Source organism: Triturus cristatus, chromosome 3_1 (assembly GCF_964204655.1).
Source record: "Triturus cristatus chromosome 3_1, aTriCri1.1, whole genome shotgun sequence".
Taxonomy (NCBI): Eukaryota; Metazoa; Chordata; class Amphibia; order Caudata; family Salamandridae; genus Triturus; species Triturus cristatus.
Window position 1 is genome coordinate 823,087,981 of NC_140583.1, and position 22,900 is coordinate 823,110,880.

General features: G+C 41.1%; 1 protein-coding gene across 1 annotated transcript in view; it reads right to left on the reverse strand.

The window, feature by feature from the left end:
• The window catches only part of ITGA4 (integrin subunit alpha 4), a 466,594-nt gene that overhangs the window by 93,225 nt on the left and 350,469 nt on the right, over positions 1 to 22,900 (reverse strand). The window contains exon 19 of the mRNA XM_085646210.1: positions 21,970 to 22,068. Coding sequence (XP_085502336.1) covers positions 21,970 to 22,068 — 99 coding nt within the window. The remainder of the gene's footprint in view (positions 1 to 21,969; positions 22,069 to 22,900) is intronic.

The following is a 22,900-nucleotide window of genomic DNA, read 5'->3' on the forward strand; positions in this document are numbered from 1 at the left end:
CTACGTGTGGTGCATACAACCATAAAACTGGTATAACGTTATGCTATAATATTAGGCGAAATCTCACAGAAGCAACCATGGGTAAATTGGGAACATTGATTTGTAATGTCCTGGGTACCACCATCAGTATGCTCTTGTGATTGCAGAAGAGAGAGCAGGCCACCTATACATAGTTACTTACAAAACAAGGGAGATAGAGGTCGACTTGTTGTACATCCTCCACACTAGAATCATAACTCACAACAAGTGCGGCCTACACTAATTTATGGAATACCAAGATTACGTTTCTAAGTGACCAAAATCAAAAGAGGAAAAGATTTGGGTTTGGTTGGAAAAATCTCACCCCCTCTTTTGTGACATGCTTCATTATCGGCCAGTCTGACCAACCATGTTCTGATGATACTACCATGGTGGTTTCAACCTCATTGGGGAGGGAGATCAGAATGATTGTTTTACAGTCATAAGCGGGGTCCAGATACTTATACGTAGTGCTATAAATAAGGTTGTAATTATAACATGTTCACACGATTCATTTCTGTTCATGAAACATGGTAATCTACTGATACACAGCCACAAATGAGTATAGTGCAGAATTCATAAAAATGTGTCCCTAACCAATTCACAATCTTTATTATAAATGACTGATTTGCACATGTTTCAAAACACAAGTCATGTTTGCAAATTGTATGAATGATTTGCCATGTTTCACCGCCCTGTTGTATAACAAGTTCTTCGGGGCCAGAGGACCAAATGAAAAAGGATATATCTCGCTATTAGGTGTGCCCCTGTACCCACTGTGGGAATCGCATACCAGCAATGTACAGCAAGGTAGGCCAAGCATCAATAAAGCATCAATAGTTTGAGTTTAGGACAGTGCGTCAACAGAAGCAGTCCTTCCCAGGGACCCAGGAGTAGAGGTTGACGCATTGGATCGTCCCTCTATATTGCCATAATTGTAGAAATAAACAATATGTCCTCCATATTTGATCTTATCTGGATTTAATATATGGGCATATATTGCATAACAGCATTTAATCTCAAAGTTTTGCAGAAACCAAGATTAACACAAAAATAAACAAATGTTTTTATAATAACTCGAACAGCATCCTCCCTCACATTCACCAAAATTTCTAATAATTCAGATTACGGCTGTGAAAGTTGAGAACAAAGGACAGTTTGAAACAACATGGCTAATTAGAAAAGAAACCAAAATCAATCACTGGTTTGGGTAATGTAACAAGAGTTTATACAAAGGAGTAGTTCAGAAAAACAATTGTATTTAGTGTGGCTTGGATAAGGGTAGAAAATATGCTCAAAAAGAAGGGACCTCCATTCTGTCTAGGCCAGGCATCAATTAGCATTTTCCAGTTTATACGAGTTATATGGGCTTATGCTGAAAAAATAATATATTGACTGTTTATAACAAACTTACTACCCCTACGTAGGGTAGTGAAGCACTTTCCTACAAGTGTAGCCTTCTACACCAGGTTTGGTGTGCGGTGGAAAGGGTGTTGTCCTCGTTTTGATCCTATGTGGGTGCTATTTTCATGTCATGCGTAATGCCCACCAACTTTGATCTTAAAAGAGAAAAAAGATCTCAAAACACCCAACTGTAATAGGCGTATCTCTTGACTAAATTGTGGTTATGGTGTATTTACAGGCATAATCAATAAAAGACACCCAGACGCTACCCCAGATATCATACATCAGGATCAAAAGGGTTTCACAACAGGTACACAACTCAAGGAATTGACACATCTTTTGTAGGGTCAATTGACATTGCAGAGACTTTTGATATTCACTGGGCAGTGGCCATTTTGAATGCTACGAAGGCTTTTTACAGGGACATTGGGTATACCTTTGGAGATTTTACGGGTCTTTGGATTAAGCCAGAATATAACTGACACTATAAAAGCTTTATATATAAAATAAAATTGGCAAGATTCCTTATAAATCGTACGCTTATAAAAAAATGTTTCTTTACAAGTGGATCAAGGCAAAAATTACCGACTGTCACCATCATTTTTTACCTTATATATTAAGCCTTTTTCCCCAAACTATTCAGCTGGATTATTCCTTTGAGTCAGCTGGGATTTTCACTTAAAACTGCATTATATGCAGATAATAATGATTTACACAGCTGACCCAGTCCACTTAGTTGCAAGAGTAGATAAATTTGGGAAAATGTCCGGGTATCAGATCAATAGAGACAAAACTGAGATAAAGAAATGGAGATGAAGAGAGACCCTGTAGAATACAAAATTACCAGATTAGATATTTGGGGGTTCAAATTACACAAGATATAGATGCCCTACCAGAAAGGAATCTAAGTAAGAACAACAGAGAGCTAGATGGCCTGTTGAGCAGATGGGGAAAGCTTCTCCTAAACACCTACGGGAGGGTCAACTTGATCAAGATGATGATATTACCCAAATTGATAATTTTTTTAAATTGAAACATCCCTCTTCTATTCCCATAAACTGTATTGCAGGAATACAAAGTAAGGTCAGTAGCTTCATTTAGTCATCAAGCAGGATAAGGCTCGCTTGGAAGAAACTCAAGCGGAAATTAGCCATTAGGGTGAACTGGCATTGCAGGACTTTGAATTATACATCTATCCTTTCCAGTGCAAAACCAGCAGAATGTTAGCGACACAGCTCGATAATTCTCTTGTAGTTAGATTGTATGCTGCGATGTTGAGAAAGTTAGGGCAGGAAAATGTCTTTAGAAATTTAGGGATCCAAAAGTTTTCAAAAAAATATGCCGGAAGGTACCGATAATGAACATAAATGTATAGTTTTACCTGAGGAAAGCTCTGGAGATTTACTATTCTACTCATTTAGCCCCGATCTGGGACTAACCAGGGATACCGGCATATTTTAATATCTGAGTGGATCTAAGGGAAGGGAAAAACCTCATTCCTTGGGAGGAAGCCTCAAAGGCAACAAAAGGGGAACTGTCGAGATTCAAATATCTTCAGCTACACTTGTGGTGGTATTGTAAAAAATGGTCTGATAAGGACAACTGGGAGTTCGAAGATATGACTCATGCTTGAGTAATACCTAAAAAGGAAGTGAAAATTGGTACTGGGAGCTCATTAAAGCAGAAGACGGGAAGCTTACGGAACCATGCGCTATCTGGCAGAGGCTCTTGCCAAAGACAGGTATCTCTGAAATTGCTTTATAGTACTGTGAAACCTGCAGTCCTAAACAAAAAATCATTGCTTCAACCTTCATAATACACATTAAATACCAGAAAATTCTCAGAAGAAGTACCCAGATGTAAGAAATGTGACTTATTAACAGCAGATAACGAGCATGTTTACCAGTTGCCCTATAGTGACATTCTTCTGGAAGGATGTAAGTAATACCTTATCGGCAATCTTTGGGATTGAAGTCAAGATAAGCCATATTTAATTATATTTGGATGTTATCTTCCCTTAAACACGTTTCATAGTCCCCTTCAAAAGAGACTTATGTTTTAGTTAATTCTTTTTCGGATGCACCTCAAACATCAGAGTGGTTAAATTCTAATATATATGCTACACAAACTGATATGGAATGTGACCCCAAAAGTCTATGTTAAGCATGGAAGTATTCTATTGCTTGCCAACTGGGTCACTAGTCCTATGATTACATCATAAAAATGTAGCCTTGATGGGTCTGCATCCCCAGGAATTATCTATATCAGTAAAAGTGTCAGTATCTTATCGCAGCTTACTCAATTTTATAGTATGTACTACAAAGGATGACTGTAATATGGGGACATAAAAAAAAAAAAAAGATTAAAACAAGACTGATGAATTGCCCTATGTGAAAAGAAGTCACAACTTTTAGTACAAAAGCTGCCCGTGTCCTCAGCGCAACTTTTTCCAGAAAGAAAGTGCTGTAAAACGGATGAACTGACAAAGCCTGAATCTCCCTCATGCAACGAGCTGAGGTTATCGCAATGAAAAAGACCGTCTTCAGGGTCAGAAGACACAGGGAACAGCTGACCAACAGCTCAAAGGGGGTACTCATAAGGAAGGTAAGGACCAAAGTAAACTCCCACTGTGGCATCACAAAAGGCTTAGGAGGAAACATGAACCAAACCCTTAAGAAACCACATCACAACAGATGAGTTAAACAAGGACAGTTGGTCCAGAAAACACAAAAAGGCCAAAAGCACTCACAAATAACCTTTAACAGTGCCCACTGCAAGTCCTTAGTGGGCCAAAGACAGAACAAACAGTAACATAGCCAACAGTTTAGCTTGCAACTGGTCCTTGTTATGGGTCCCACATCAAGCAACAAACATGTCACAACATTAAGAGTAAACAGAGTTTACATGACACTCTACAAGGAACTACTGAAAATATAGGAACAAAAACGGAAACTACATACTGCAACAGCATTAATAGCAGCAAAACACTGTACAGTGGAAATGATAGTGGTAAACATATCGATATGGTCAACTTCAAAAAAGGAGCTGAAGATCAAGAAATACCCGTGTTGATTTAACCACCAACAACGAGGATGAACCCCAGTATAACCAAAAGGCCCAAGCCATAGGCAACCAGGACGTGGTGTCTATTTGGGATTTTTTTTACAAAACCTCATCACTAATTCATCACCAACTCTAGAAGCATTGACATATCAGTCGAGCAAAATGGACATTCAAATTGAATTACTCAGATTGATGTCAAATGCAGTAGCCGGAATAGACCAGAAACTCGCTCAGGTAAATAGTTTGATAATTAGAGCGTAAATTGAAAGTGCTACAACATATCTTGATTGTGCATGTGCCCCAATAATAACCAAATTGCCAACAATACCGGATGCTATGAATACCATACTAGAAGATGTTAAAATGAGCCTCCAAAAGGAAAAAAGTAACTACAAAGAGGATATCTGCAAAATACAGGGAAAGAAAGATAATAATAACATCACGTATTTAAGAGATACAGAACAACTGAGTGCCATAATAGATCTAGATGGCATGGATAATTTAACCCCGAAAATAGCTCGGACCACACAGCAGGATGGGAAGAATTCAACGGGCACAAAACTATCGGTCCCTCATACAGAGAAGATAACTGAAGACCGGGAGGTCAAAGAAGCAGTTGCTCCATTGTTTAGCATGACAAAAAGACATAGGAAAAAAATTACGCAAAGCCAGAAATAAGGCCAAACGTGAAACAATACTAGCAACATATCCCCAAGAGGAAGTACCAACTGAAATGGGTAGTGAAGGAAACAACAATGCAAGGAAGCAATGGGTAAACAGAAAAACGTATCATATGGAGAGGAGTCTTCCACAGTGAAGAACAAGAATAATAAGTGTTTCGCTATATTCACTAAAAACGGAAAAGAACCGATCGACCAACCATGTACTCAAACAAATATAGCTATTACATCGGACAAAATCAGAAAATCCTCCAACAAACTTGAGAATGGGGGGGAGGGAATCAAACCAAAGGAAAAGAAACTTAGGCTTCAAGGAAACAGTTGTATTATAGAACAGATAACTGAGGATACAAAAAGTGTATCGCCGGAAAAGATGGATCGAGCAAAGAATGTGTCCTCATAAATCCAAAGATGTGGTAAAAGAAGAAGAGGTGGAAAAAATATATATCGGTCCGGTAGTACAGAGGTCTCTCCAGGTGGATCATAATACAGTTCAAAGTTCAAGTTTGAATACAACTCAAAGTCAGAACCAGCAACATTCTCGAAATCCCAGAAAAACAAACAAAGAAACCTAACAAATTGGGATCACTTGGTCATTGTAAGAAGTGGTGAGGACAAACTAGTCACATTTAAAGTCCCACAAAATATGGAAGAAGATGGAAAAAAGGAATTATCAACTAATGGGATGGTACAACTAATTTTTAAACCGGTATACAACTCTTGAGGTAACCAAGACACACTGAATAGAGGAAACATTTTCTGCCTCTATCCCGTCGCTAGCAAATGTGACAAGTAAAGATATTGAAGGTATTGGATTCTTACCAAACACTGAAGGCAGCCAGACATTAACATTGATAACTGTAACTTCTGTCTTTTTAGCGGAACGAATTATGAACGAAAAAGAAATCTTTCGTAGCTGGGGGAAAATAATTAGCAACCCAATTCCAAAGGTATACCCAACCCCTCTTATCAAAGAAGAGAGTCCGATACTGCAACAAAAGAAGAACGTTGTGCAGGTTTTCTCTCTAATAAAAAATCCCTTTGGAAGATCAGAGCGAGATGTTGAAATGGCATTGACCCAAAGCAAAGTAGAAAAGGTAATAGGAATAAATGAAAAATGGATATCTACGTCTCTACATGGAAATAATGATCCATGACAGAACACAGCAAAATGCACAATTAAAGAAGCAAATAAGGACAGTGAAATATTAGAGATGGGCTCATGGAACATAAATGGGGTATGCAACAAGGTAAATAATGCCCACTTAAATTTTATGTCTAATTCCTATCAGATCATTTTATTACAGGAAACATGGGCAATCGACCCTATTGTGTTACAGGGATATAAAGGTTATTTTGAGCCCACAATCAAGCAACATAAATATGGTCGCCCTAGTGGGGGTCTAGCAACATTCGTATCCATCGACTTGAGAGTGGAACATGAGCAAGTGGAAACGAATAATTGTAACTTCCTAGCAGTAAAGTTACGATATAAAGCAAGCAATTGGGCAAGATTAAAAACCATAATACTGATCAATGTATATATACACCCGACACAAAGTTCAGCTGTCAATACGTGTGCTACTCTTACCAGTTTTTTGTTGGAGCAAACGATGGATGACCCTTTCACAAATTTTATACTTACATGGGATTTTAATTTAAATCTGTTAGTACCTTTTATAAGAGACAACATCACACAATCACAAGATCACCAATGGCAAATTCCTCAGCAGACACTAGATACAGAAATAAAGACTAGACAAAGTAAAGTGGGAACACATTTTGTGAAGGATATAGAAGCAATGAGTCTACGAATACAATATGGGAGATTCCCGCAAGATTCACCACCTGCATGGTCGTTTCACTCACACAATTCGAAGTCTCAAATTGACTATATATTGTATCATTGAACATCTTTAATAATTTTAGCTCGTATTGGTCTGGGGAAGGTGCCTGATAGTGATCATAGTCAGCAAATAATCACCACAAATTTGCCTAGTAAAAAACATCAATCGTATTTAACAACGCAAGGCCAGAGGGGAACTATCAATTATAGGAGACTTATCTGGTCACTACATAATAAAGATGACACTAATGAATTAGCGCAAAAACTGGTTAAAGAATGTTTTGAAGATAACATTTTGAAATCCCCAATTGATCAATGGGTAAACTTTACACGTAAATTAGTCAAACCGTATGATTCTGCACCAATAGCTAAGAAAAAACAAATGATACAAATGGAGAAAAGGAATAACAATATCAATGTATCCTATACAATAAGGAAAATGAGAAGGACTCATAACAATCTCAGGAGACAGTCAACCAAGTTCCCATATAATAATGAATTACCCATCAAACTTTGAGGAAATTAATTCGGAACAAAAAAAAACAAACTTAGCAAGATCTGTGGACAAACATTTTTTATTATAGTAACCAAACAAATTCAAAGGAATTTTGGAAAATGATAAATGGTCTAGTAAGACCTAATAAATCTGTGGTAGCATTTGTATTAACTGAAAACGAGTGGGTTTATTTTCTGGTAAAACACTTAAAACACTTAAACTCCTATGGGAAAATAAGGAATTTGGACGGCAATTAGAACACGATGGATACACTAAGTCAGGAAATTGACTGTGAATTTGATATAACAAAAACCCAATTGTCTAAACTAATATCGAAACAAAAAGATGGGGCACCAGGTCCCAACGGTATTCCGTTTGCACTTTATAAAGAAGAACCGGATCTATGGTCAGAACATCTCACAGACGTTTTTAAAGAAGTAGCACGGACATTGACAATACCAGAATCTTGGAGAGGATCACTAATATCCCCAATTTATAAGAAAGGGAATTGGGCTCACCTGGATAATTATTGATTAATAACTCTTTAAGACACTGATGCCAAGTTGTTTGCGGGGATTTTTCTTTCAAATTCATCAGAATGGGTGAAGGATAACCAGATACTCCCGCCTAATCAAACAGGATTTATTAAAGGACTGGGAACCACTAAAAATATATTAGCCTTATCGGTATTAATGGATAAATCTATCTCAATGAAACAACCCTTGTATTTGTGCTTTGTCGATTTTAGATCGGCTTTTGATTGCGTGCACAGACAACTTCTGTGGAGAAAATTACAGGAGCTAGATATCCCAGTGCAACTGTTAAAATTAATTCAACTTTTGTACACCGACACTTGGGTTAGAGTGCGGATGGGAGATGGCTTGACACTAACGAAGGAAATTTTAATGACAGCAGGTCTAAAGCAAGAGTGTGTATTGGCCCCCTTACTTTTTAATCTCTTTTTAGCAGATCTTACTAATGCACTGAATGAAATGAATGCACACCTGCCTAAACTAGTCAACAAACAGGTATCTAATTTGCTGTATGCAGATGATGTCATCCTTCTAAGCCAAACAAAAGTGAGGTTAAAACGGCTTATGGATCGAATATCATTGTATTCAAAAGAAAATGGGATGATGATAAATGAAACCAAGATTAAAGTTATGATGATCAGCAAAAATTCAAGACTAAAACATACATCTAAATGGTTTCTGGAGAAAGTCCAATTAGAACAAGAAGAATCATACAAATACCTGGGAGTTTTATTCGATGATAATGAAAATTTTCTCCTGCAAGAAATGGACATTCAAAGGAAAGCTTGACAGCTGCATTTAGGATTTTGCAGAAATCATTAGGTGATATGACTTACCACCCGTTCTTAAAGGTTATATCAGCAAAATTACTGCCTACTTTAACATATGGTAGTGAGGCTCTAAGTGGGAAAGACGCTGTGATCATTAATAATGCGGTTGCAAAAACTTTTTAAACCCTCTTTCATCTGCCTAATAATGCATCCCCGTTAGTTCAGAAAGACAGTGGTCTGGTGAGGTCAAGGATCCTCAGGTCGCAAGGCTACAATTGTTAAGTTTAAGAATAATTCAATTACATTCATTGATATATTGAACCCAGTCGGATCCAGTTCAGAAATGTGTGCAAGGACACAGAAGAATAGAGGAAGGCATCACATTTTATTTAACATCATAAAATGGAGTAGCTTCCGTTTCTGTCATTTTTGCATTTCAAGAGTATACATTATATACAGTGCTCACACATACATAAGTGAGGGTGCGTGAAGTGTTTAGTGACAATAAAAACTTTGCATCGCATTGAAAAAAACAGATCAAAAGAACCCAGATGGTTTCGACAGTTTGAGGGAACTTTGAAATTGTAGTCGACGGCGTTTCGATCTTAGTAATTCAAGATCATCATCAGGACAATGTAAAGTGCGAGCACGTAAGATCAAAAATAGGGGAAAGTAGTAAATTAGTTCTGTGTCCTAAAAACAAGATTTAATAAACACTGGCGTTGTAGTGATTAAGTAGTCTGGCGCAATAAGAGCGCGTAAGCGTTAATCCGAATGGCCAAGTTAATGAAGCATCGGAGCAGTTAATGTGATGCTACATCGATCAAAAATAGTTCAAGGCGGGACATTCCTATTAATATGGCGCTGGAAGGGGAGGTTGTAATAAATTAATTGGGCCTTGTATAAGTTGTAAGGTGCGCAATTCTGATAGCGGGGGAGTAGGACTTGCTGTGCTTGTGAAATGCACCTGGTGAAATGAGGCGTGCAGTTGGAGATCTCGCGCCATGCATGAAATTAGTTAGAACCGTTAGTGCTAGGAACCAAGGGAACGAAGTATCTAACCCGAAATTGTGATGCTATGGCGATTATAATTCAAGGCGGAACAATTAAATCTATACGGCGCCGGTGAAGTGACGATTAAAATTGAATGAAGGCATGCAAGGTGAGATGTCACGCCATGCATGATGATTAATAAGGGAGGCAATCCGTGGTAGCGGCAAGGCCAGGGGGACTTACTACGTGAATGTTAACAAGGGTAAGGTCCGAAGAGCCAGACTTAGTTGGCCGAGGGATCCTGAACGGGAGATGAGGGCCCGTGTTGACGTAGGGACACGTAGGAAGAGTCAACAGTCCTGGTGATGCTGGAGACGAGAAAAACGGGGATTAATAGGTAGAAGGAACCGCATGCGGGCGGCGTGAACCCAGGAGTCAAACTTACTTGGAAGAGTGATTGTTCCGGAGTGATCAAATCCCGGAGTGAGACGCGCTGGCAGCAGTCCGTAGCGTGTGGCATGTGTAACCGCGGAGCATGCTGATGAAGCCTAGGATTGGATTCGCGCATGCGTGGACCATAAGTATAGTACAAAAGCCTTGTAACCTAACAGAGTAAAAAGGCAGCCATGTTGGATGAGGGAATTCTACACGCGCATGAAGGCGCAAGGGATTAACTGTAGTTGTGAGGCTAACAAAAGAAGGAATTACTATCTGAATTAAAAGGAGTGACAAGGCATAGCGATGTGAATACACAGATGGCCGCTTATACACAGAATGCTGTTATAGTCTTAATTCATACTTGAAGAGTTAAAATAAAACACAGTTACATGAACGTCATAATGGATGGTACGGTGAGCATGAGACCCAGAGGCTCTAGTGTCACGCGCAAAGAGTCAGTATCCGCATAGAGACTTGTAGCTTACAGAATCATATTCCACTCATCAATAGTATTAAGGCCATGTTCGATTGAGCGACAATTAAACATCCATTTGCATTCCAGTCTGTTTAGAATGAGGTTTGGGTTGCCACCTCTGTTATTAGGATGAAGCATGTCAATCACTAGCCATTTGATATCATGTTCAGTATGTCCTTTTTCAATGTAGTGGTCCACCAAAGGGGCTGTTGTAACTCGGCAGCGTATTCTGCTCCTGTGTTGTCCAATTCTGGCTTTGATTTTCTGCGTTGTCTGGCCTATGTACTTCAGGTTACATGGACATTGGATGCAGTAAATTACATTTGTGGAATTACAGTTGGAGAAAAAATTCAGATAATGCATGCTAGTGTCGTATTGAAATACTTTGGTGTTAGTTGTGAAAGGGCATGCAGCGCAGTTACCACATTTAAAATGGCCTATAACAGGAGGCAATCCAAAGAAAGACTGAATTCTATTGTTTTGGGATGTGGGTCTTTGGGCCCTAACTAGATGATCCTTGATGTTGCGGCCCCTCCTAAAGGAAAAAAGGGGGGCTTCTTTAGTGATGTTTATGGATGTCAAAAGTGGCCAATGTTTTTTGACTACTTTGGTTATGTTGTTGGTAGCGGGGAAAAAGGTGGTTACACAGGTGATCAAGTACCAAGCTCTTTTCATAGATCTTTTGACTAAGCGTCTAGGGTAACCTCTGTTGAGTAGTTTATCACACAGGATATTGGCTTCTTTAAAATAGTCATCTTTGAGTTTGCAATTCTTTCTGATTCGTAGGAATTGTCCAAAGGGAAGTCCATCTCTAAGTGCTCTGGGATGTGCACTTCTATGATGTAGTAGGGTGTTACGTTCGGTAGTCTTTCTGTAAAGGGTGGTGTATAAGGTACCTTCTGAATGAATAACAGTGACATCTAGGTAATTTATAGAGTGGTTACTGGAGTTATGTGTAAACTTGAGGTCCGGCTGGCAGTTGTTAAGCCAGAGGCAGAACTCATCGAGTTCTAAGTTGGAGCCATGCCAGATCATAAACACGTCGTCGATGTAGCGATGCCAGCTTTTAATTCTGTTACGGTGTGGGTTGAGTTCATTTAGGATGAATACCCTCTCTATTTCATCGACGTACAGTATGGCAAAATTCGGGGCGAAAATTGCACCCATAGAAGTACCCTTCCTTTGTTTATAGTATTTCTCATTGAACAGAAAATAGTTTTCAGAGAGAGCTATTTCGAGAAGGGAAATGATGAATTCAGTCGGTACCCTATGTGGACGTGGTCTGTTGTTGAGATGTTTTTCAATGACTACTTTGCCTTTGTCTTGTGGGATGTTAGTGTAAAGTGACTCGATGTCCAAGGTGACCAGAAGTTCACAAGAAGGGTCAAAGGTCTCTTTTTCTACTATGTTGATAAAGTGTGTTGTGTCCTTAACATAGGCAATTGTGTTTGTAACTATGTCTTGAATAAAGAAATTGACATATTTCCCTAGGGGTTCCAAAATGGAATCACATCCCGAGAGGATTGGCCTGCCTTGAGGATTACTGGAATCTTTGTGTACCTTTGGCAGTGTGTAAAGTACTGGAGTTCTAGGGTTTTTGTTATCCAGGAATAGAAACTCATTGTGACTGATGTAGCCTGCCTCTTCTGCGGCCTTGGTTGATGTTTGTATTAGATCTTTTATGCCATTGAGAGGGTTATTATTCAATGGTTCATAGTGTGTATTGTTGTTTAGCTGCCGCATAATTTCTTTGTCATAATTGGACTTGTCTTGGATCACAATCCCGCCACCCTTGTCACATGGTTTGATGACAATGTTTTCTGCATTTTTTAGGTGGAGAAGGCTTTTTTTCTCTTCCATGCTTATATTGTATGGGACAAATTTGGGTTGACTTCTTAGTTTTTCCAAATCTTTCAAGACAAGATGCTCGAATGATAAAACCTGAGGTGGCAATGCTCCCGTAGGTGGATTGAAGGTGGATTTAGGTCGTAGGCCCGTAGTGTCCCAATTAGGGGAAGCAGGCGCGGCTGGTGACATTTGAAAGTGGTGAGGATTAAAATTATTGTCCTAATGCAGTGCAACGAGCGAGCGTAGCGAGCGAGCCGGAACAACCTACGCAGAAAAAAGAGTGGACAAATGGTGCATTTTCAAGCAAATTTGAGAAAGCAGGAAGGTCAATAATGCAATTGTGAAGGCGTTCAAAACATCATCTATAGCAACTCAGCCAATTGTCAACTGAAGTGTGTGGAATAATTACGCAACACAAGGGTGGGCAAAAATCAGATGCACAAAATACCTCGTCACCCAACCCCCTTTGAAATGTGCATTGCTTCTTTGCCTTGCTCCACCTCCCTCCCTTCCTGCGCCTGAGGGAAGCGCCTGTGAGTCAAATTACATATCTCTCATATCTCCTCCCTGAACTCATGCTCCCACCAGCCAAGGCCCCGGCGTGTTTCCCAGACCTCTTGGTAACACTTCCTGGCTGTCGCCTTGAATTACACTGCGGAAGCCCCTGGTGATGCCTTCCAATGAGAGCAGCCAATGGCAACAGATGTCTGAGGAAGTTCATGCAGCGTGTGCGCATTTTCTATGTTTGGTGAAATGCGGAGCTGCCTTCTTCCCGAAGCCGGCATCACCTATTAGGGAAGTGTGGCCGCGAGAACCGCAACGTGCTCCTTCCCGGTCTGTACTCAGTGAAGCGTTGTCAGCTTGTTACTTCATAAAGTGCGAAGAAATAAAATGACATTTGAAAGTGTTTTTTTTACTTTATCAAGTTCTCATATGAAGATTTATGCAAGTGCTTTAGAAATGTCTCTATAGGTGTGTCATTATTTTAATAATAACCATATATGTAGAACACAATAACTTCTCTATACGCCTCTTCTGTAATAACGCGTGCACCTTTTGTCTAATTTAATGGTATTCAATTTTTTTCCCTGGGGAAGTTTGAAGGCTCAGATTGGAACTCGTAAGCTATAAGGTACGGAAGGTTCAATCGGCAAGTGTTCAACTCACTGAGTCATTCATTGTACCAGTGCACACTGAATTGGTTTTTGGCACTTTATAATAAGGATTGATACTTGTCAAAAATAACCACTTTAACCAACCTTAAAATAATACAAGTTTCAGTTGCCTTACAGGTTTTGCAGTGGGTGAATACCTCATACAGCTACTTTAACACTTTTGTAACGCGTGATCTGCCGGTTATACATGCATCTCTGAACACATGCAACAACTCACTTAGCAATCTTACCGATAAAATAAATCGGTAAAATAAATCTATACTATGACCTGACTGTGATAGCAAGCAGACAGCTCTGGGCATGTCTATAGTACTGATGCGGTATCTACAGAGGCAAGGAGGATTTGCAGCACCTCGAATGATTGCACAAAGCAGACGAGAGATACGGGTTACCAACATTTAACACAAGTTACACAGCAAGGCAAATTGATGTATCCGTTCTTTAGTCTAGCAAAGCAACATCAAAACTGTCACAGTGCGCCAAGTGGGCCTATACAAAGTGCAACATCTTATGACAGCCATGCCCTTTTAGCCACAGGAATCTTGCATTCTGGGACTTGTATTTTCACGTTTATCATCAAAGGTATGGGCTAAAAAATCCAGCATGCAAACTGAAGTGGTATAACAAGCCAGGATGGGATTGAGGTCTCATGCATGGCGTGAGACCCCTCGCAGGCACGTGTAAGGTTGCTCTTGCATCAGTCCATTTTGTTTACTGTTTCCATGGCCCCGCCGAAGAGGTCTAGGGTCCGAAAAGTTGCAGCTCGCGGGGTGTGGGGTGTCGCGGGGGGGGGTGTATCGCGGAGGTGGGGGGGGGGGGAGTTTTGAAATAAAATTAAAAAATCCTACCTGAGCAGGTCCGCTGCCTCGGGTCCGTTGGCGCCTAGCCGCCTACACTCGGGAACAGCCACGCACACATCACTGACTGCTTGCAAGTGGGCGTGCAAAGCCCTCTCAGCCAATCCTGGCGCTGCTGGCAGCGCCAGGATTGGCTGGGGGCACTTTTTACACTCCGCCCGCCTGCCCATTAGGAGACCGAGGTTTGAGCCTTTGCTCAACCCTCGCTCTCCTAATGGGCATGCGCCAGAACTGCAAACACAAGTGCGCATGACTGGGCACGGTGCGAAAATTCGCCCTCCGTCCCCACTCATGCGCACTTGTGCATTGTGCTGCTCCATGCCCCTGGTGACGGTCTGACTGCATGTCAGTCAACATGACGCCGGACCGCCCACGGGTGGTCTGACGTCATGCTGACTGACATAATTGTCAGTTGTTCTCCCTCGCCGTCTCTGAATTTAAGTAAACTGAGAGTGGGGGGGCTACGACCCAACGGACGCACCGCCGCGGACGGGAAGTATCTCTATTAAGAAAAAAGGCCTGTAGTCTAATTCTTCTAAAGAATTGGAAAATTTCAGTCTGTATCTTAAACCAGTCAGTTTTTTCAGTTAGTACATAAGAGAGTCCCTTACTGAGGAGGGAGATTTCAGTAGTGGCTAGCTGATGGCTGGAGAGGTTAAAGATTGGAATTTCTTCAATGGGTTGTCTAAGAGGAATATCCTCAATGAGGGGCTCGGTTAATACTGGTAACCCATTGGTAGAATTTCCGTCGTGTCTGACGTTCCCCTGGTTGGAAATTGTATCTCTGTTTGTTCCTCCCTCTCTCTGGTTGGAAGTGTTGGCCCCTCCCTAAAAAATTCGGAGTATTGGGGGCTGAACTCGGTCCTGCACTTTGGTCAGATGAGTCAGACTCTGCAGAAGAGTCAGAAAAAGTGACTGGTTGTTTATTTTTGAATCTATAATGCATCCCCAGCGCAAATAAGGCTGGAGTTTGGTCTAACTAACGAGTTATATGTGTGAAAAGGTCAATTTATTAAAGTATGGAATAGAATAAAAAATGACCATGAAAACCAAATGTCCCAACTATTATGGCAGGAAATAAGTGAAAACAGGAAATCACAGGCCTGGAAATATTCAAAAGCAGCATTAGAAGAATTTGCTGTGATGCCAATCTGGGGGACTACAATAACCCCGGAATCATTTAAATAAGCAATCAATAATACAACGAATCATCTATTGCTGGTTAGGGATAAAGATATACTAGCAAAAAGAAAAAACGCGTGGTCAATAATGAATGGGTTTACAAAAAAGAGGGTACAAGCATACTTAGAAACTCCATGGTCATTGAAAAATAAACAAATCTTCACAAAAGCACGTTTTGGCATATTACCGGGCCCATGTCATCTTCCACCTTGGATAGGAGAACATTATTCACCTACTGAGTCTCTTCCCAGGACAGAAACTTGAAAGAATAACCATACTCAAGAAACTTTTCAGTGCTCGAGGAGTAAGGACATTTAGGCAAGCTTTGATAATATGTCTGCACTCCGACGATCTACTAATGAATTCCGCTTTTGTAAAGCTTTTAGTAAGAATTGGATCAAAATTAGAAGAGCGCAATTTAAACTCTATAAGTACTGTACGATATATATTAAAATGTACATAGCAATATGAAATGGACTTTATCAAACTCAACTCAGTTAAAAAACTACATTTTTAAATATTCAAGTTTTATCTGTTTTATGTTCATGAATTGGATTATTATAAGTATATTGCCTCATTGTAAGATTTTAATTAATCAAACAATAAAGAATAATAATAATAGCCAACAGTTTAGCTTGCAACTGGTCCTTGTTATGGGTCCCACACCAAGCCACAAACATGTCACAACATTAAGAGTAAACAGAGTTTGCATGACACCTGGTTGCCAGGATGGCATCCATTTATTTGCCATGAAAATCGAATGCACTCAACTGCTGCTGTGACCATAAATCTTCCTGAAGTGGCAGCCTGATCGGAGGATTGATGCTCATGCCCAGACGTTCAAGGTACCACACTTTCCTAGGGGCGGAAAAGCAGGCAATAGTCCCATGATCCACTGTAGGTGGAATCCTTCTCAGAGACAGTCTTCTGAAGAACTCCAACATGCAAAAGTGCTACCACTACATGTCTTCTGTGGTGGCAAATGAGATTGAGCCAGGGATCTTCCCACTGCTGGAAGATGCCCTGTGCCACATCCAGGTGGAGCTGCCATTCTTGATCCGCTAGGATCTCCGGCTGAGTTTGTCTACCATGGTGTTAAAGATTCTGCCAGGTGGTGTATGACAATTCAACCAGTTCTAGAGGCGTACAGCATCTTGGCACAAAGCCCATGATCCCACCGCGCCTTAATAGTTTCAATACCACATAGTGGTGATGTTGGCCTTGATTGACTGCAGGAAGGCTTTAAAGTGAAAAAATGGCTTCAATTCCTGGAGGTTGATGTTGGAGATGGTCTCCACCGGAGATAAGAGTCCTCTGTTCGTCCCCTCTCCCAAATCACCTTCCAACATGTCAGTGATGCATTTGTCACCAGCGTCAGCTCTGGGTAGGGTGAAGATCTTTTGCAGTGGCCTCCAAATCCCGGATTAGTCTGGAATGTTCCCTCAGTATAGGGCCCACTGCAGAGCACACTTATGCCAACTAACATGGTCGACGAACGGGCTGCAGGAGAACAGTAGACCAAGAAGCCTCAGAACCATGCTCACTAAGACCCAGGACTGGAGATGAAATATCTGGATTATATCAAAATTCATCAACGGAGGGAAAGAGAAGCCTTGTATGGTTATGATCCCACCTAGCTTCCAAGTAAGTCGTAAAAAAACAGCTGGAGGCATCTCAAAAGGAAAAATAATTCTGTGGGATCCTCAACAGCTATTTTCGGTCAATGGTATATGCTTTGCCATCGTAATCATAGTTGATAGCGGCATCATTGGGTCTTATTTTTGCCACCATGAGGTGATCCCTCTGTTGTAGAGATTGTTCAAGATCCAAATGTGGAATTATGATTTAAAATTACATCTTATCTAGAAAAAGTGTTTTCATAGAACTTAGATAAGGGTAAGGTTAAAAATGAAAAGTAGATGTGATATTGGGCTATACGATGTATCCCTCACATCACACAGTGAAAACTGTTCACCATAAAAAATGGTCTACATGTTTCAGCCCACCTGCACCCTTACCGGGTCGTTGGCTTTTATCAGGACCAATAGTGTGTGGAATCCCTTTTTTTAGGTTTCCCAAGTCAGTAGGAACAATATCCCCTAGTTTTTCGCTATGTTCCGGATTAACTCTTCTACGGATTAGTAGAGAAAACTTTTCTCTGCTTTATGGTGTGATTTTGGGCCCCATAGGTTCCAGGGGAAGACGGGGTTGCCACCAACTTTCAGTGTGGCACGTCTTACTTTGTCCGGTCTCTCCCGACCTGATTGCTCTGGATTATAGCCAAAATGTCTTGAACTTGATGTTCCAGGGGGAAGGCCTGAAACTGCACTATATTCAGGATGTCTCGGATTAAAAAAAGCCTCTACATAGGAATCGGGTGTTAATTCAGCATGCTAATCGTGAACCCCAATGATGTTAGGCAGTTTGCAGTCATCTGGAGATGCCTGCCTGAAACATCCGATCATCAAGATAGGGGAAGGCCTTCGAAAGTACGCTGCGACTATCAGCATCACCTTAGTGAACATCTTAAGGGCACCAGTAAGACCCAAACGGAGCACAGTAAACTGAAAATGCCCACCTTGAACCACAGGTAGCACCTGGGAGACTGCAGGAAGGGGATATGGAAATAGGCATCCTGCAGGTCTAGATTGATCAATCAGTCTCCTAGCCAGGGCAGATAGAACATGAGCCAGTGTAAGCATCTTGAATTTGTCCTTCTGCAGGAAGAAAACTGAGGGGTCAAAGATCTAAAATAGGGAGGAGGCCTCCACCCTTTTTTGGCACTAGGAAATAATGGGATTAACACCCATTTCCAGTCTCAGAGGCCGAGACCCTCTCTATGACACTTTTCTCAAAGACATCATTAACTTCCTTCTGATACATAGACAAATGGTTCCCCAAAATCCTTTCTGATTTAGGTGGAAGACGTTTCGGGATGGAAAGGAATGGTAGAGCATGGTCACATTGGACTATCAGCAGGGCCCAGCTGTCGGATGTTATGATTTGCCACCCGTGGAGAAAATGAGTGATCTGGCCTGCCATGGGCTGGTCGTGTCCTCCTGAGAACAATGTAAAGCAGCCTGGAAGATAATGCCAGAGGAGCTGGGGACTGGGAAGTTCATTGCCCCTACAGGTCATTATGTCGTCTACCAGTTCCCCTACCCCAACTACGAAAGGAATGGGATGTCTGTTGTTGGGGTGGTGGGACTTGACACTGTCTGAAGGTGAGGACCCTAGCGATAGTTTGAAAGGGGCAATACTGTTGGGAGTACTGCCTTGTGAGTGTGGAAAGACAGAAAGTGCACAGTAGCTCTACTCTCTTTAAAGTACTTGAGGGCAAAGTCTGCCTTCTCTCCAAAGAGGGGAGGCTCATCAAAAGGCACATCCATAAGTGATGCCTGAATATCACTGGAGAAGCCCTGCATCTCATCCCATCCAGGCATGGCACCAGAGCACCATACTTGTGCTGACCGCTCTGCCTATGCAGTCTGTTGTGTTCAGGTCTTGCCAGTTTATGCACTTGGTGCAACCTAGCCATTTTGAATTGTCTCTGCGAAATTGGCGCATAATTTCCCCAAGACTGTTGGTAAGATCTCAGCAACTGAGTCCCATATTGCCTGGGAGTACCTTCCCAGCAAAGAGCTGGCTTTGACTGACTTGAGGGAGAGGCTAGCAGAATAAAACACCCTCTTCCCAAATGCCTCAATTTATTTTGACTCGCTGTCCTGGGGAGTAGTGGTAAAAGGATTGGGCTTAACCATGCTAATGTAGGCCTTTAGTACTAGGCTCTCAGGAGTAGGGTGCTGCGAATACAAGGTTACGGGTCTTTGACAACGTGTTGCCTGCATGTTTTTGCATGGACAAGAGCAAGGTTTGATCTTAGTGCCTATGAGGGTGTCAGTCAGGGTCTTGGTGAATCAGATGAGAATTGTCCAGGTTGTAACACTTACATAAGGACATTCTTTTTTACCTCAATGGAAGACAGTTGTAGATCTAAGACTTCAGGCATTCATCTAATGAACATGACAAATGAAGTAACTGTTCGGTGGAGGAACTAGCACCATATCAAGGAAAGCACCCAGTCCACTGGCCTCTTATAGGGCCACATAAAAACTATCATAATGAGGTGTGGGGGAATTCATACCCACCATCCCCATCATCATCAATAGCTGGTTGGCTCTGTGGTTAAAGTCTGAGTTGAATAGTTGTTGAAGCACTGGAGGGCTGCTCTTAGCAAAGGTGCGGTCTTATGAGAGTCTGAATGTATGGAGACTGTGGGTGTGGGGCTTGAACTCAAGGGCGGATTCAGCCGTGATCGAAAAGGAATCGGATTGGATTAGGAGAGAACTATGGGACTGACATCCTCCTCTGATTTTTTTTTTTTTGTTTAAATATCTTTATTGGTATTTCACCTATTTATCATGACTGACCATTTGAATCTATACAAAGTAAAAGAAGCTATTAGTTACATTCTGCTGTGAACATTATAAATACAAATCCCGGGTACCAGATAATAGTAACAGACACAACAATTAAGATATGGCACATTTGTGATAGTCCTGAGCATTGACATGCAGATCCTATTGCAACATACGCCTCTGTGTCTGACATCCTCCTCTGATGTCGGTGGCATCAGTGCCAGCATCAACAGGGAAGCAACTGGCATGGATCATAGTGCCAGGTGTGGCATCGGCTGCAGACTCGGAGATGAACCTTAATCAGCCCCAGGAGGCACAGCCATATTCTGACTGGTTTATGGGATCATGTATTTATCTTGGAAATAGCCATGTTTTCACACCTCTTCTGAAGTGTATTCCTGCAGGTTTGCCTCTTGGCTGGCAAGGAGTTCCAGGGCTTGGCACAGTGTACAGAGAAAGCAGTGCCTCCAATGAATTTCTTATAGCAAAGTGGTATGGTGATCCATGGAACCCAGTGCATTATTTTGTGTGTATTCACAGATGTTAATGAACTTAAATGTGGAATTCCATTCATAGAGAGCCAAGAGTGGTAAACATGTTCAGCAATCCATCTTTGTCTTCTTAAAAGCAAGGGATACCCAGATGCCCGCCCTTTGAGTTCGTTTGTTGGCTCTCTATATTATATTTTATTCAGAGTTTTTGTAAAGAACTCAAACCACTAAATGCATTTTTAGAGAGCTGGGTAAGGGGAAGCGTCATTGGAATAACACAAACGTGGGTAACATGCAGGTGAGGCACAAATACTTAGGCAAAGCTTTGGGTCTGAAAATGGTGGAGTAATATTGTCTCCGGTGACCGTAAAGCCTCGAAGGTGGGGGCCAAGCAATTATAGCTCAGTCTGTTTGTAACTGAATGAGAAACGGGTGGATCAAGAAAAAGTTGGCCAACATCAGCAGTATACATAAAATACATAGAATACAGGTGCCTCGGTCTACAATAAGCTTTCATGCCATTCTTGTTTCTCTTCAGAGTCCAGCTGGAGCTGTTGGTAGCCTTGGATATTGCTTGCACTCTGACCCTCCTTAAAGTGGGAGCATATGGCACCATTAACAATAATCTTACTTTTCTTTGAGATTTTGATTGGTGATGTTGCTCCCATTCAACATCTCCACTCTGGTCCAAACATTTCTGGTCTAGCCTGGCAACCCATCCTGCTCCAGAGTCAGCGATGATGTCCTTATTTGTAATCTGGAGTTTATTGAAGTATTTGAATACCTTCTTGTTTATGTTGATGGCATGAGAACAATGCCTTTCCAATAGACAGATTTGGGTTTACCTTCATCCTAGGAGATCTCGTTCCAGGGACTTCATAGAGGAATGCGTTCAAGCCATTTATTTCCTTGAGTAACTTTATAATTTGTGGAGAGGCCTGCTTCCAGGAGTTTTAAGCTCCCCAAGAAGGCATTTTCATTGAAGCTAGATTTAACCTTTGTATGGAGTCAAATATTCTGTTAACATTTCTCTATGGGATAAGCCTACACTGTTGATATAGGTGGACAACCGTTAGGCCATAGCTTCTAAGTCTGCCTTTCATCCTTCTGAGGTTGATGTATTGAGTACAATTGAGAGAGGTAAACACATAATCTGCCCGCTACAAAATGACAAGATTGCTGTAGCAGGAAGTATGTAAAACACAAGCATTCATTATATCATTAAAGACAAACTTCTAAAAAGATTAGGGCTTGGCATTGTACAGCATTTACTTTACCATACCTTTGTTCCTGAATCAACAAATAAGTTGCCAATACTGCAGTCGAGTTTCACTAAATGAGTTTCCTCTTCTGACAGTTTACAATTTATTTGCTTTTCCTCCTGAAATGAAAGAACATAACTATTTTAAATGACACTATTTATGGTTTGAATGGAAGAAATTGGTAAAAACTATCCTATGCAATGCAACGAGATAAGGCAAAATTTCAAGGTAAGGCAACTGTCAAATCCCACTTCTCACAACATGTGAAAGTATAGCAATTATATTTTTTTACAAAACATTTGATGAAACAATATTCATTGCATCGTTGCATTTTATGAAGTCAGTAACTTCTTCGGTCAGGCACCAGAGGATAGCATTTGCACTGGATGAAGGTACAGTGGGTCCAATTCACAAAAGTATTTATGAGTATGGGAAGTAGGATCACAGAAGTGCTCTCCAGCTGTGCACTTGAGCTATAAGGATGTAGAAAGGTGCATCCCAGAGAGTGGACTCCTTACCATGAGGCAGGCACAGTGAGGTAAGAGACTGAAAGAAGACAGCAATTTGGTAGCAGACAGGGGCATAAGCCAATAAATGGGAATTAATATACCTGATACTGACACAATACATAGTGTTCAATGCAGGCAAGCTGCAAGAAGTCGCTGCCTGGAGTATGTAAAAAGCAGCAAACATTTATTACACTTTTTTCTTTCACATGCTTTTTCTGCCTGAGGACCCTCTGCAGGACTCTTCCTCTTCTTCTTATTAGCTGCCAGAAAACCATCTTTCAAGCGGCAATTTCTTACCACCTTGACTACAGTACCTCTGTTTACTTAGGCCTTAGCAAATACTTGATGCTTGCATAGAGTCCATAGCGCCAGCATCTTGGCTTCTCTTCCAGTATTCAAAATTATTATGCGCATGCTTTTGCCAGGGAGTGGTCTGCAGACT